This window comes from Laccaria bicolor, genomic scaffold, assembly GCF_000143565.1.
Source record: "Laccaria bicolor S238N-H82 LACBIscaffold_40 genomic scaffold, whole genome shotgun sequence".
In the NCBI taxonomy this organism is placed as follows: domain Eukaryota; kingdom Fungi; phylum Basidiomycota; class Agaricomycetes; order Agaricales; family Hydnangiaceae; genus Laccaria; species Laccaria bicolor.
This window is the reverse complement of record NW_001889911.1, coordinates 69,495-81,780: the sequence shown is the minus strand read 5'-3', so window position 1 is coordinate 81,780 and position 12,286 is coordinate 69,495. Positions and strand designations below refer to the sequence as shown.

The window sequence follows — 12,286 nt, the reverse complement described above, 5'->3', positions numbered from 1 at the left end:
CTCCAGACGACGTATCTCCATCCACAAAACCGGGCGCGTACAGCCAGAATGCCTCATGCAAAGCGCTGAGTGCTTGGAAACAACCACGGCCATCAATATCGCGCGTGATATCCAATGCAACGTAAGTACTCACCACGAGCCTATCCCAGCTCGTAAACGCAAAATGCCAGCTGTCCGAAGTGTATCTGCTTGTTGCCCACAATCCTGCGCCCTTACATTGGGTAAAACTGCGGATCTCCTTGCTGGGCGCTCCATTTTGAATGTTGAATGTTGAGCTTTGGTTGCCGTTAGGTACTTAGTGGTCGCAACATTGTGAATAGAATGCAACATTGTGAATAGAATGCAACATTGTCGTTGTATGCTGCGACTAGGTCGTAGATGGAAGCAAGTGCCGAGGTAACAGCGTCACCGTCCAGCGACAACTTGAAGGACATTCAACATTGGAGCAAAATGTAGCCTTATTAAGCAGGTGTTAGATCCGAAAATATTGCTATATTGGGAAGTTTCTTCACCTTGTGTTCACATATCTTCCACATATCCTCTGTGCAGATATGGATTGCCTTTAGTAGAAATATCTTCTCAAAATACCTTCGACGTTTATCCACCCACGTAATTCTCAATAATTCCGATGGAAAAAATTTGAAAAAATTTGATAAAAGATTTTAAATATCTTTCAACTAATTCCGGTAGTTAAAAGGTAGCATTATTATTAATATCTACCTCATTTTTCCACGTTATACCCAATGGATATATAAGCCAGGGCCCGCAGTGAGAAAGGGTTCCGGAACGACGGAGGGGAACCGAAATAGAACAACGCGCCAAACGTCCGCTCAAAACAACAACGACGCCCAAGAACGACGACGTCCGACGAGGAAAACGGAAGGCAGCTCTCACAACAGCAGCAAGGGTGCGTACCACAGATGAATACGGAAACTTACAGAATGGTTTTCAGAGTACTAGATGCCAATGCGACGGAGGTCGCGAATGCAGCCGAGCAACCCGCACCAGGGTCAATAGCTGCTGAGATCTGAGCCATGGGGACAGCGCGCTCTCGACAAGGGAAAGTTAAACACAGAAGCAAATGCAGGCAGCAGGAGAACTGCCAACACTTGCCTATGGAAACAGTCTTCCGCCAGCTTCATTTTCGTAAGCTGATGGTCGATTTGTAAGCAGTGACCCCAGAAACCCCGAGCTTCTAAATCAATACAACCAAATTTTGGACCCTTACATGCGAAATACACCCTCTGGCAGGCGGCATTGTGAAGCAGGTTGTTTTGTTCGTTTATTACAAGTACTGTGTCATGGGGTATGCACAATACTAGATCTGTAAAAAGTGAATTTTCTATGATCGATCAAGTGAAGTTGGGCACGCGCTGACACTGTCCCGCAGGCTCACAGACTCGGAAATGCCTCTAGAAGAAGAGCGAGTGAAACTCAGGCTAGGAGAGAAGGTCATAGAGCTCGATGATCTCTTGTATCAAGGCGCACCTTGAGTGCATGGCTAACCTAACAAACGTTGTTGAAGCCAAAATTCGAGCCCCGCCCTGCCACCAACTCCCCAGCCTGGTATTAGTGATGAAGATGTAGGCACAATTTTGACTGCCCATGTGGAAAACTGTCCTGGATGGTCAAGATCTAAATCCCTCACCAATTTCTTCGATACTAGCGGCCATAGGTAAATGACAGATCACAGGTCCCTCGAGTCGAATTATAATTATTGATAGTCTTCCGCCAGCTTCATTTTCATAAGCTGTGATTCACGTTATCTACTCAAGATAAGTAATATGAAGGAAAATCGGCAGAAGAGACACACAATTCAACAACCCGCTCTCATGAAACAGCGGTAAAGTGAACTCAAAATGGACAGTGGAACACATATATCATGGTCCCCCGCTCATTCGTCATTCGACATCTGCTGGTATAACTCTCATCAAACTCTCATCCATACTGTCCAGCCTCACAAGTTACGAGTCACAACAACGAAATGATGGAATGAAACGAACATCAAAGTTTTTGCTAAACAAAAAACAGAGACCAAATCGGTGCTATTACAAAAGAGCGTAAAAGCCAACTCCAATTAAAACAGGTGGAGAGAGGGCATTACCCATGTTGAATCGCAAGCCGGATAAATCCCAACCTACCCACATATCGCCCAGCAGTACCAATAATCACCCACACATCCGAAGTAACAAGGACCAACCCACCTCCATTTCAGCGCCAAATCCGCTGTCCCCGAAAGCACGCCCGAACTCTACACAGAACCCCCAACAACAATCGTGGTTGTTGATGCTGATCCCACCTTGTGGATTTTCGAACACGACTGCTTGCCAGCGCTGACATAGAACTGTGGTGCGCAATAGCGGTAGAACATTGTTTATTGCCGAATTCGTTCCACTGTATAGTTCGATTTCCACAAACTAGTCCTGGCGATAAAATTAATGAAGATCCTTTCAGTAAACCAATAATCAAAAGTTACATGTTCGTAGTGAAGCCGTCTTTGGCGATGTAGTTCATAAAGGCGCTATATGCAGCATTGCCAGTGACACATGAGTATATCCCTGTAGAATGGCACCTGAAAGTTCAAGACGAGCATTAGGAGGTAGGGTTTGATTCCTGGGAAAGCAGCTGAGAACTCGGTGGCTACCATGGGGTTAGTGTAAGGTATCTATGGCACAGAACCCACCTTCAGCTGCGAATATTGCTAAGGCGTCCCGATTTGTAACAAGTAAGCTGTGAATATGTGTGGATAGCCGCCAAGCGGGGCACATACATTTGACTAATACCTGAATTGAAGCTTTCGTTACGCAGGATCATGCAGAGTGGGTGTTACATACCGTGAGGATAACACTCAAACACATACGAACGATCTGCCGGCAAATCTGCTTCTACGCGCATGAGCGGTATCGTCATTATGCCTTCTTCCCTCTCGTTATTCCACATACATACCTTTAGAAATCTAAACTAAAGTGTATAAGACAACCGTCACAAAGCATAGCACAAAAATGTACGAAACAGGTTAATAATTTGCAGAAAATTTGACCCAACGTTGAATGGCAACGTTGTGGCGTCGACCAGAGTCTGCATTGTACGAGTTCTTTGAAAGTAAAATTAGCAACGCAGATGGTGCATAGTGAAAGAGCTTACCATTTGCTCCGTATCTGCGGGAGCCTGCTGTCCAGACCGCGCAAGATATTACAACCCCTTCTTGTTGGATGGTTCGCCGAGGTGGTTCAGGATGCCTGTGAGGGCTAGGGCGACGCTGCCATTTGGCCTGCAAGGGTCCAAGTTTGGATGTATTGAACTGAGAGCTTAGGGTTTCTGGGGTCACTGCTTACAAATTGACCATCAGCTTACAAAAACAAAGCTGGCGGAAGACTGTTTCCATACTTGCCAATCTGTTCTCCTGGCTTGAATTTATGCAATCACTGATTTTGAATGATAGGCTTGGCAACGTCCCTAGATGTTGCATGTCAGCGGTTCTAGCCAGAGCCGAGTAGGGTCAAGACAATGCAAAAACTGTCTTTTCGCCCAGAGAGAACTGTTTTTTGCTTGCAAACGAACGACGAACCTCCGCGAAAAAACCCTTCCCGCGCTATGCGAAGTTGTCGCGAACCTCAAAAAAGACAGTCCTACGACGCTCGAACAACAGTCCTTCCCCAGTTCCATGCAGTGCGCGACCCTTCAAGCTTCATCAGCAACCTTGACCTCACCCTTCGCACGTGTGTTTCGTCTGTCAAGTCTCTCTTCCTTGCCCACCACCCTCTCTCTGTATACCATGCCCAGGCTCAAGTTCCCTCTTAAAGCTGATTTCCCTCTCTTCGAACGACTCTTGCCTCCTCATCCAGGCTGACGACCACCCTTCTGAGGAGCAATTCTACCACCAATCGAATTCGAATACATATCCGTTGCCAAACCAAACCTCCTCGTCCAGCGCAGACACACTCATCTTTATACCAATCCACCTCATTCCTCTCCCCTTTTTACTCCAGTCCAAGGGCGTGAACCCTTTCCTATCGCCTCTTTCTTCCCAGTGGAGACCAACAGCATTTCTCACTGACCGAGTCTCCCAGGCATTCATATCTCTTACTTGTCTGGATGCCCGATGTCATCGCCGCTGCTCAGCTATCATCGTGAACTTATCCTCATCAGACACGCGAATAATCCGCGATGTGTACCGGATTCATACAAACGCTTTTGATCTCTTTTTTAATCTTTTGTTTTCTCAGCGCTGTCTCTTACCCACTCTTCCCACTTGCAGGCTTCATGTTCACATCTATCAGCCCATGGCGGACACCTCGTGTCATAGTTTGGCTCTTCGTATTGGTGGCAAATATAGGCTTGGAAAAAAAATGGCTCTGGTTCTTTTGGTGCGTCTCAAGACGTCTTATTGCCGTCGACTTCCTTACATCGTTTTAGGTGAAGAATTGAGTCCGTCAAGGCCAAGCACCCTCAACTAGAGTATGAACCAAAGGTTTACAAGACTCCCACAGGCGGCGTGGGTGTCCCCTTCATCAGATGGTGAATGCGACTACAGCGCTAGGGTTCTTCACCTTCCGGACTATCTTTTTACTTGCCCACCAAGTTGTCTGTGTCTTTTTCCTTCTTTCTTCACTCTTTGCTGACCTTCTCTGATAGATTTCCCCCCAGGCCTCGTACTTACATGAGACCTCAGAGGGGGTGAGTGGGTCGAAGAGGGCGTCGCGTTTGGTGAACTTTGGCCCTGAGTGTAGGAATGCCGATCGGGCTGGCGTGTCTACCCTTTCAGAACATCGATGAATGCCATTTATTCCTGTACCACCAGTAGTTGAAATAGTTCACACAAGCTGTAGTCAAATATTGTCAGTATTGCAACCTCTGTGTCTGCCCTTCAACTCACATTACCATGCAGTGAAAGGTACTCCCCACTTCCAGCGAGCGCTTGTGCGTGGCACCTCTGATGGCACAACTGTTGCCATCACGTCCCCTTCCCTCAACACCACGTATGCACTTGTTAATGTACAAAGAACTCAGTCAGACACGGATGTGGTGACGACTGTATTGTCTTTAGCTACCTGTTAACATATGAAGAACTAAGTACAGGTAGCGTCAGTTATAGTATGTGAATATAAGTAATAAAAGAAACTCACCTCAGTCAGACACGGATGTGGTGACGACTGAGGTGAGGAAAAATAAGGTTCTGGTACTTATACGAAAAACGGGTGGCTTGAGGTAAAGACTAGCAAATGCCGGAAGTAAATGTAAGTGGTGGATAAAGAAATAGGAGATCGAGAAATGAGTAAACAGAGCATACACGTAAACAAAGAGGTCACGAGGGGTCTCCTTCAACACCCCCCCAGACGACGAGGGACCTCTAAAGATCCAGCTTGAGTGCTCTGACGAGCTTTTGGTGGGTGATGCGCAGGAGCGGCTTGGTGAAGATGTCGGCAAGGTTTTCTTCGGAGGGGATCTGGACAAGGTCGATCTCCCGTAGTGCAACATGTTCCCTAATATAATGGTGGCGTATGTCGATGTGTTTTGCTCATGCGTGTCCTTTTGTGTTGAGGGAGAGGGTGATGGAAGCGGCATTGTCACCATGGAGGATAGCAGGGAAGTTTCGTGTAAGTCCGACTTCAGACATAAACGAGTACATCCAAAGGGCTTGTTGTGCGGCGCGCGTGAGGGCCATGTATTCCGCTTCCATGGTGGAGAGTGCGACGGTGGGTTGGCGTTTCGAGCTCCAGGATACAGGCCCCCCGGCCACAGTGAATACATATCCTGAAGTCGATCTGCATGTGTCGATGTCCCCAGCATAGTCGGTGTCGACGAAGCCAATCGGGTCGAGACTGGCACCATGGTGGTAGGTGATTTTGTAGGTGAGGGTGCCCTTGAGGTAAGCGAGAAGGTGGAGCATGGCCTTCCAGTGTGGTGGTCCAGGTTTTGCCTGGAAGCGCGCAAGAATGCTGAGGGCGTAGGCGATGTCAGGGCGCGTCGCAACTTGGGCCCACATGCAGGCTCCAAGAGCCTCGCGGTAGGGCTTATCCTTCATGAAGTTGATATCTTCGTCCGTCCTGGGGGACTCGGATTCTGATAGGATGATGCTGGAGGGTAATGGGGTTGATTTGGGGTTGCAGTTCGACATCCCAAAGCGTTCTAGAACACGTCGAATGTAAGCCTCCTGAGAAAGAGATATTGCACCCGTGGCTTCATCCTTGTCAACCCGAATGCCCAAAATATATCCAAGGTCCCCTATGTCTTTTATCTCAAAACACGTCTCCATTTCTTTCTTTGCCTGTTCCGCCCCTTCTTTTGTGGTGCACGCGCCAAATATGTTGTCGGTGTAGGTGCTGGTGATGGTGCACTCATTTCCAATGAGGCGGGAGTGGACACATGGATCTGCGAGCAATTTGTAGTACCCCAACGACTCGTATGCGCCTGTCATTTCGTTCTGGAAATCATATCCTCCCTGCATCATGCCGTATAGGGTTTTGACGACCCGTAAGACCTTCTCTTCCTCCCCCCGGACAACGAAACCCAGTGGTTGGCGCATGTAGGTCGTGAACTTGTTGGGACTGTAGAGGAAAGCGGCGACAATGTCCACCTGCCAGATATGCAGGTCCAGTGCGGCAGTGATGGCTGTGACCATGCGAAAGGATTCCAGGCGTACAACAGAGGCATATGTCTGGTCGTAGTCGAGCCCTGGAATCTGTGTGTGACCTTTCGCGACAAGGCGCGCCTTGCGCTTGATGATTTCCCCAATTGCGTCATATTTATTAGCATAGACCCACATTGAATCAATGATGCGCGCATCTGGGGGTGCAACCACTAGCTCGAAGACACCTCTACTCCACAATATTCCCCATTCTGTCTCCATGGGCGGCATCCAGAGGTCAGGGCGAGTGATCGCCTCCCAGTAGTTCCGTGGAACGTGAGATTCAGGGATTGTGGTGTGGAACACGGTGGTCCCTGGTGTAGGCGCGCCTGTACCCAAGTTGGCGAGGCGCTCAGAGCCAAGGGGGCACCGGCAATAGAATGCCGGACCGGTACCCGGTTAGTTAGTCCGAGCTGCAGTCCAAAAAGAAAAAAAATGGAAGCTTCGACAACTTAGTTCCCAAATTGTCGTAGAGCGTCGTATTGACTTACTGTGACCCAGCCAGACCCCCAGCTAGTGTGAGGCGATGTCAACAGATACGACAACGTTGAACGACAGCACAAGTTTAATTAAACTGGAACATATATCTATGCCTGACACTGTGCAATCGGTTCCGCTTGATAGTGATGTGCAAGGGTTTGTCAACCCTCCAAGGGTCAGGGGTAAGGGTCAGGAGGGTAAGGGTCAGGGTAAGGATTTTGTGACCCTCAACAAACCCTTGACCCTTCTGAAGGGTCAGGGGTTTTTCAGGGGTTTTTTTAGGGGTTTCATTTCTCTAATATCAAGGTAAGTGCTCCAGATAAAATGATTTTAAATCACATTGAATCAGATAAAATATCATCCAAAGAGACCTCACTACCTTTGCAACACTTAGTATTGTTCAGATACACTGAATTCCTCATATTTCATCAATAATTTACTAAAAACCATGTGTACTGTCATAAATATACTTGAATGATGTGTATTTCACAGGCATCTTGCTATTTATTTACTATCTATAAAGCTTGAGCAGTCATTTGCTCCAAACCCTTGTTCAAACCCTGCTGGGGTTTCTTACCCTCCAACCCCTGAGATACCCTTACCCTTACCCTCCAAAACCCTTGACCCCAGCCAAGGGTCAAGGGTTTTGGAGGGTAAGGGTCAGGGTCAGCCTGAGTTGACCCCAGGGTTACCCCTGCTCATCACTACCGCTTGACATCAAAGAGAATCCGGAGGCTTTTGGAAGATCAAAACAAAAAAGAGTTCCACGACAGGCAGAAACCGATGCACTCAACGAGTGCCTTTGTTGGCTGGTCATAAAACCATCATCCGAAGATGGCAAGGTGCACTTTTATGTAAAAAGAAAGATTGTGAGGTTCAATGGGTAAGTGGTTTCTTGATACAACATTTAGCTTTGCTTACCTTGATATTTAGTACCATTTACAGTGTGTTTCTTTGGAGCAGGCACCTCGATCTTGGGTTTGCATGTCCTGTAATGAGTCTGTGCAATGACGAGGAGGGAAGCGCTTCCGAAGATGATGTCATATTACTATATTTAGATTGGTGCCTGATTACGTAGTTAGTTAGTCCCCTCAAAGTCCTGGAAAAAAAAAAATCGACCCCAGGTCTTTTTTTAAAATCCTAGTGCCCCCTTGCTCAGAGCGCCTGGGCGCTGTAGGCAGAACTGGGGTTGTCAAGTTTTCTTGTGGCACGTTAGGGACAGTGGGGGTGGTAGTGTCAGGGTGTAATGGAGGATCAGTGACGCATGGGCGTGGCGCCAAAGGTTTTGGAGGGACAATGATGCCAGCGGAAATGGGGTTGGCAGTAGCAGAGATGGCATCCTGAGGAGGTGTATTGTCATCGTCGAAAGCGATGTCGGCAATGGGTGTAAGTGAGCTGGGGATAGTGCGGTGGCCTTGTCCTTCCTCAAAAATTACATCACGACTTTTGATTGTCATGCCTGATGATCGATCCCACAACTTGTAGGTTCCGCGCCCATAATATCCGATCAATACATATTTGATTGATCGAGGCATGAGCTTCGATACGCCTATCTCCTCCGGGATCTTGGAGTACACGGTGCAACCGAAAGGGCGTAGGTGTGAGACGTCCTGGCGTTTTCCCGTCCATTTCTCAGTGGGTATCTGAGCGGGGTGTCTGCTGGAAGGGATGTAGTTGCCAGTGTATATGCAGAATGAGGCGGCGTCGGCCCAGAGTGATGGGGATAGACCGGAGTCAGCGAGAACACAATGTGTTCTTTCGATGATGGTTCTCATCCCACGCTCCGCCACTCCGTTCTGCCCATGGGCATAGGGCACACTGAACTCTACGATGATCCCATGCTTCGTCGTATAGTCTCTCCACTTGTCATTGAAGAATTCAGTGCCCATGTCCACCCTGATCCATATTAACTTCTTCCCAGTCTCCCGCTCTGCTCTCGTATGGAATTCGGCAAAGGCACTAAGGGTTGTGTCGCCTGATTTCGAGGTGAGGAAATAACCAACGCAGTAGGATGACCCCCCATCATTGAAGGCCATCATATACTCTGCTCCCCCAACAGATCGAACACGCGCTGGTCCCCACAAGTCTATGTAGACTCGTTCTAGCACCTCCGTCTCAACTTCCACCACACCATCATATGGGCGTGTCGTCTGCTTCCCATAGATGCAGTCCTCACACTTCCCCTCAGCGTCAGTCTTTCCCGTGATGTCAAGACCGTCAACTAAACCCCTTTTAGCCATGTCCAAGATCGAGCAGACACCAACGTGCCCGAAACGTTGGTGCCATACCTCAAGGTCTGTAGGTTTGTGGAGGGATCGTGCTGTGAGTGCGTGGATGTTGGGGGGTTTATGTTCGATATGAAGGAGGTACATCCCATTGCTCCCTGCACCTTTCATCAATGTCCTCTTCTGACCGTTGTGGATATCGTAGAAGGTTACTCCCCCACCACCGAATAGTGCCCAAACGTTCGCCTCGTCAAGTTTCCCAATTGAGATGAGGTTTGCGATGAGATCAGGGGTGTGGACTGCATGTGTGAAGGTAATAGTGGTCTTTAACGACCCTGATATGATGGTTTTCGTCACTGCACCGTGCCCAATTATATGAAACTGGCCTCCCTTATTCGCAGGTTGGCCTTCGTCAGGCCGGGATAACTCATGGTAAGTGGAGAAGTCCAACCGATTGACAAAACAATGTTTGTTGGCGGCAGAGTCCGCATAAGTTGGTATGTCCCGCTCCTCAGGTGTTGTAGTGGCTGCTAATGCATGAGTGATGTTCTCCGCTCCCTGCCCATGTTCCCCTATGTCCGAGATGAGAGCGAGTGTGATTTCTGAGGTAGGTGAAGTGTCTGTGAGTGCAGCGGTAACTGACGATGTGTTTTGGTTGGTAGCAGTATTTTGGGTCGTTGATCCATGTGCTCCCCCACACTGTCCGAAACCAGCAGGGAATTGTCCCTCTTTCCCTCCACCTCACCAGTAGCAGTTGGCAATGGTATGTCCCTGACGTCCACAATTTGTGTTTGTACACTGAAGCTGGCTTCGTGGTCGTCTCGCATCAGTTTGCAGAGCTGTTACGACTGTAGCGGGGTTGGTGACAGACTTGGAACGGTTGATTCGGTTCCAGTGGATCGTCAAGTGGCTGATGACTTCCGCGGATGATTTTGCGTCATAGAGGGTCCCAACGATGCTGTCCCATGATTCAGGAAGTGACGACAGCATGATCATGCGGAAGTCAGTGTCCGTAATTTTTGCACCAGCATTGTTTTCAGTTGCCCACTTGGTTCGGAGGTTGGAGATGTGAGTAGGGAAGTCGTTTCCATCAGCAAAGGTGGTGTTACGAAGATTGCGCTGTGCAGTGACGGCGGCGAGGTCGGAGGAAATTTTGTATTGTGAAGTGAGTGACTTCCATGCTTCTGCAGCTGTTCCATCTAATTTAAGTCCGAGCCCGATTGCATTTTTGGTGTTGTAGAGGAGTAGCGCACGCGCCCAAGCATCACGCATTTCCCATTTGGCCCCAGAAGGGGTAGTGGAATACCATGGGGTAGGGTCATCCGGGAGTGGGATATTTGGTGTGGTCGGCGTGTAGTTCAGGGTGTTGGATTCCTGGTAGGGAGCGGGATTGGCAAAGGTTCCCTGTAGATATCCTAGAACACCACGACTGGTGGCCGCAATAATAATAAGCATCTCGAAAGCAGCGAAGTTTGTACCATCAAACTTTTCCGTGTCTGGAAAAATAGGGGTGTTTTGTTGGCTGACGACATATTTTGTGGGTGTGTAAAGTGGGCTTTACGAGTTGGATTTTGTGTAGTAAAGCAGGTAGGTGTCTGATAGTTCTTCTTGTTAGAACGCAATGGGGCCCATAACCTGTTAACGTACGAAGAACTCAGTCAGACACAGATGTGGTGACGACTGTATTGTCTTTAGCTACCTGTTAACGTATGAAGAACTAAGTACAGGTAGCGTCAGTTATAGTATGTGAATATAAGTAATAAAAGAAACTCACCTCAGTCAGACACGGATGTGGTGATGACTGAGGTGAGGAAAAATAAGGTTCTGGTACTTATACGAAAAACGGGTGGCTTGAGGTAAAGACTAGCAAATACCGGAAGTAAATGTAAGCGGTGGATAAAGAAATAGGAGATCGAGAAATGAGTAAACAGAGCATACGCGTAAACAAAGAGGTCACGAGGGGTCTCCTTCAACAGCACTTCATCTGCAGTCACCATCATCTTCCCCATTCGTCCTATGTCCTATTGCCTGTGTGCGGCTTCTGTGGCTAGCCCGGGCATTCTGAACATTGCAATTTCGTCAAAACGCCCCTTCCACAGCCATGCCTGACGCCTCAGTTGCATTGTGCTCCCACAGCGACCTTGCCGAGCTGAGGGGCCTTTTCCCCCACCGTTGTGAGTGTTCTCATCTGCTCCAGGGCTTTGAAGGGCTGGATTTCCTGCGAAGACTTGAGCCCGGGACTTGGCTTGGAGATTCAGCCTGGAGAAACCTGGAAATCTATAATTATAGGTTGATTATTTTCAAGCAGCTGCCTGGATCCACCCACCAGTCTCCACGTCTTGACGCATTGTCCATTGCCAATCGCCGAGCAGCGCTCTTGTGTGACGATGCTGCTGTTCGACGCTGCTCAGGCAAGATGAAATGACTGTCTCAAAACGTAAGCCTAGACAAGTTCAGTCTACAAAAACGGGGACACTTTCAAGACCTACTCCCTCATCTCCCCACTATGGGCATCAAAGATCTCTGGAAGGTAAGGCATATTCATGATGATGTGACTATGGTGGCTAACTAGGGAATCACAGTTGCTAGCACCAGTTGGGGAGCACATCTCCCTGCATCAGCTGGCCGTTGAGGATGGCTTCGTAAACAATATTGGGGGGGTAAGGGCATACCGGGTGGGCATTGATGCGAGGTATGCACCTGCATTGAGTTTTTTCATTTGGCTCACCATCTTCAGTGGTTGGGTATACTGCGCGCTCTACAGGCATGTGAAGCGTTCACTCTGAACTTCTCGCATAGCTGAAGCCAAGAGGGAAGGAGGAGGCAAGAATGGGTGGATCTGAGATCAACACCCATGAGTGAGCAATGAGCAGTTACAAGATACTCAGCTGGCCCAACATGATTATGCATACTGTAGGAAGTTGTGATATAGGATTGGAAGGGAATGCCCATG

The 12,286-nt window shown here is 48.4% G+C and overlaps 4 protein-coding genes across 4 annotated transcripts in view; 1 reads left to right on the top strand and 3 right to left on the bottom strand.

The window, feature by feature from the left end:
• The window catches only part of LACBIDRAFT_332293 (uncharacterized protein), a gene marked incomplete at both ends in the record, with an annotated part of 1,520 nt that extends 484 nt beyond the window's left edge, over window positions 1-1,036 (bottom strand). The window contains 2 exons of the mRNA XM_001886757.1: window positions 134-275; window positions 939-1,036. Coding sequence (XP_001886792.1) covers window positions 134-275; window positions 939-1,036 — 240 coding nt within the window. The remainder of the gene's footprint in view (window positions 1-133; window positions 276-938) is intronic.
• Window positions 1,037-2,521: 1,485 nt separating this feature from the next.
• On the bottom strand, window positions 2,522-3,084 carry DAGAT-3 (uncharacterized protein; the record flags this gene model as incomplete). The annotated part of the gene is made up of 4 exons (XM_001886756.1): window positions 2,522-2,640; window positions 2,684-2,776; window positions 2,835-2,956; window positions 3,014-3,084. The coding sequence occupies 4 exons, from the start codon at window positions 3,082-3,084 to the stop codon at window positions 2,522-2,524; spliced, it is 405 nt and encodes a 134-aa protein (XP_001886791.1).
• A 1,199-nt stretch (window positions 3,085-4,283) lies between these two features.
• On the top strand, window positions 4,284-4,522 carry LACBIDRAFT_309408 (uncharacterized protein; the record flags this gene model as incomplete). Its single annotated transcript, XM_001886832.1, has 2 exons — window positions 4,284-4,367; window positions 4,430-4,522. The coding sequence occupies 2 exons, from the start codon at window positions 4,284-4,286 to the stop codon at window positions 4,520-4,522; spliced, it is 177 nt and encodes a 58-aa protein (XP_001886867.1).
• A 6,586-nt stretch (window positions 4,523-11,108) lies between these two features.
• LACBIDRAFT_309404 (uncharacterized protein) lies at window positions 11,109-11,342 on the bottom strand (the record flags this gene model as incomplete). Its single annotated transcript, XM_001886755.1, has 1 exon — window positions 11,109-11,342. The coding sequence occupies one exon, from the start codon at window positions 11,340-11,342 to the stop codon at window positions 11,109-11,111; it is 234 nt and encodes a 77-aa protein (XP_001886790.1).
• Between the last annotated feature and the right edge of the window lie 944 nt (window positions 11,343-12,286).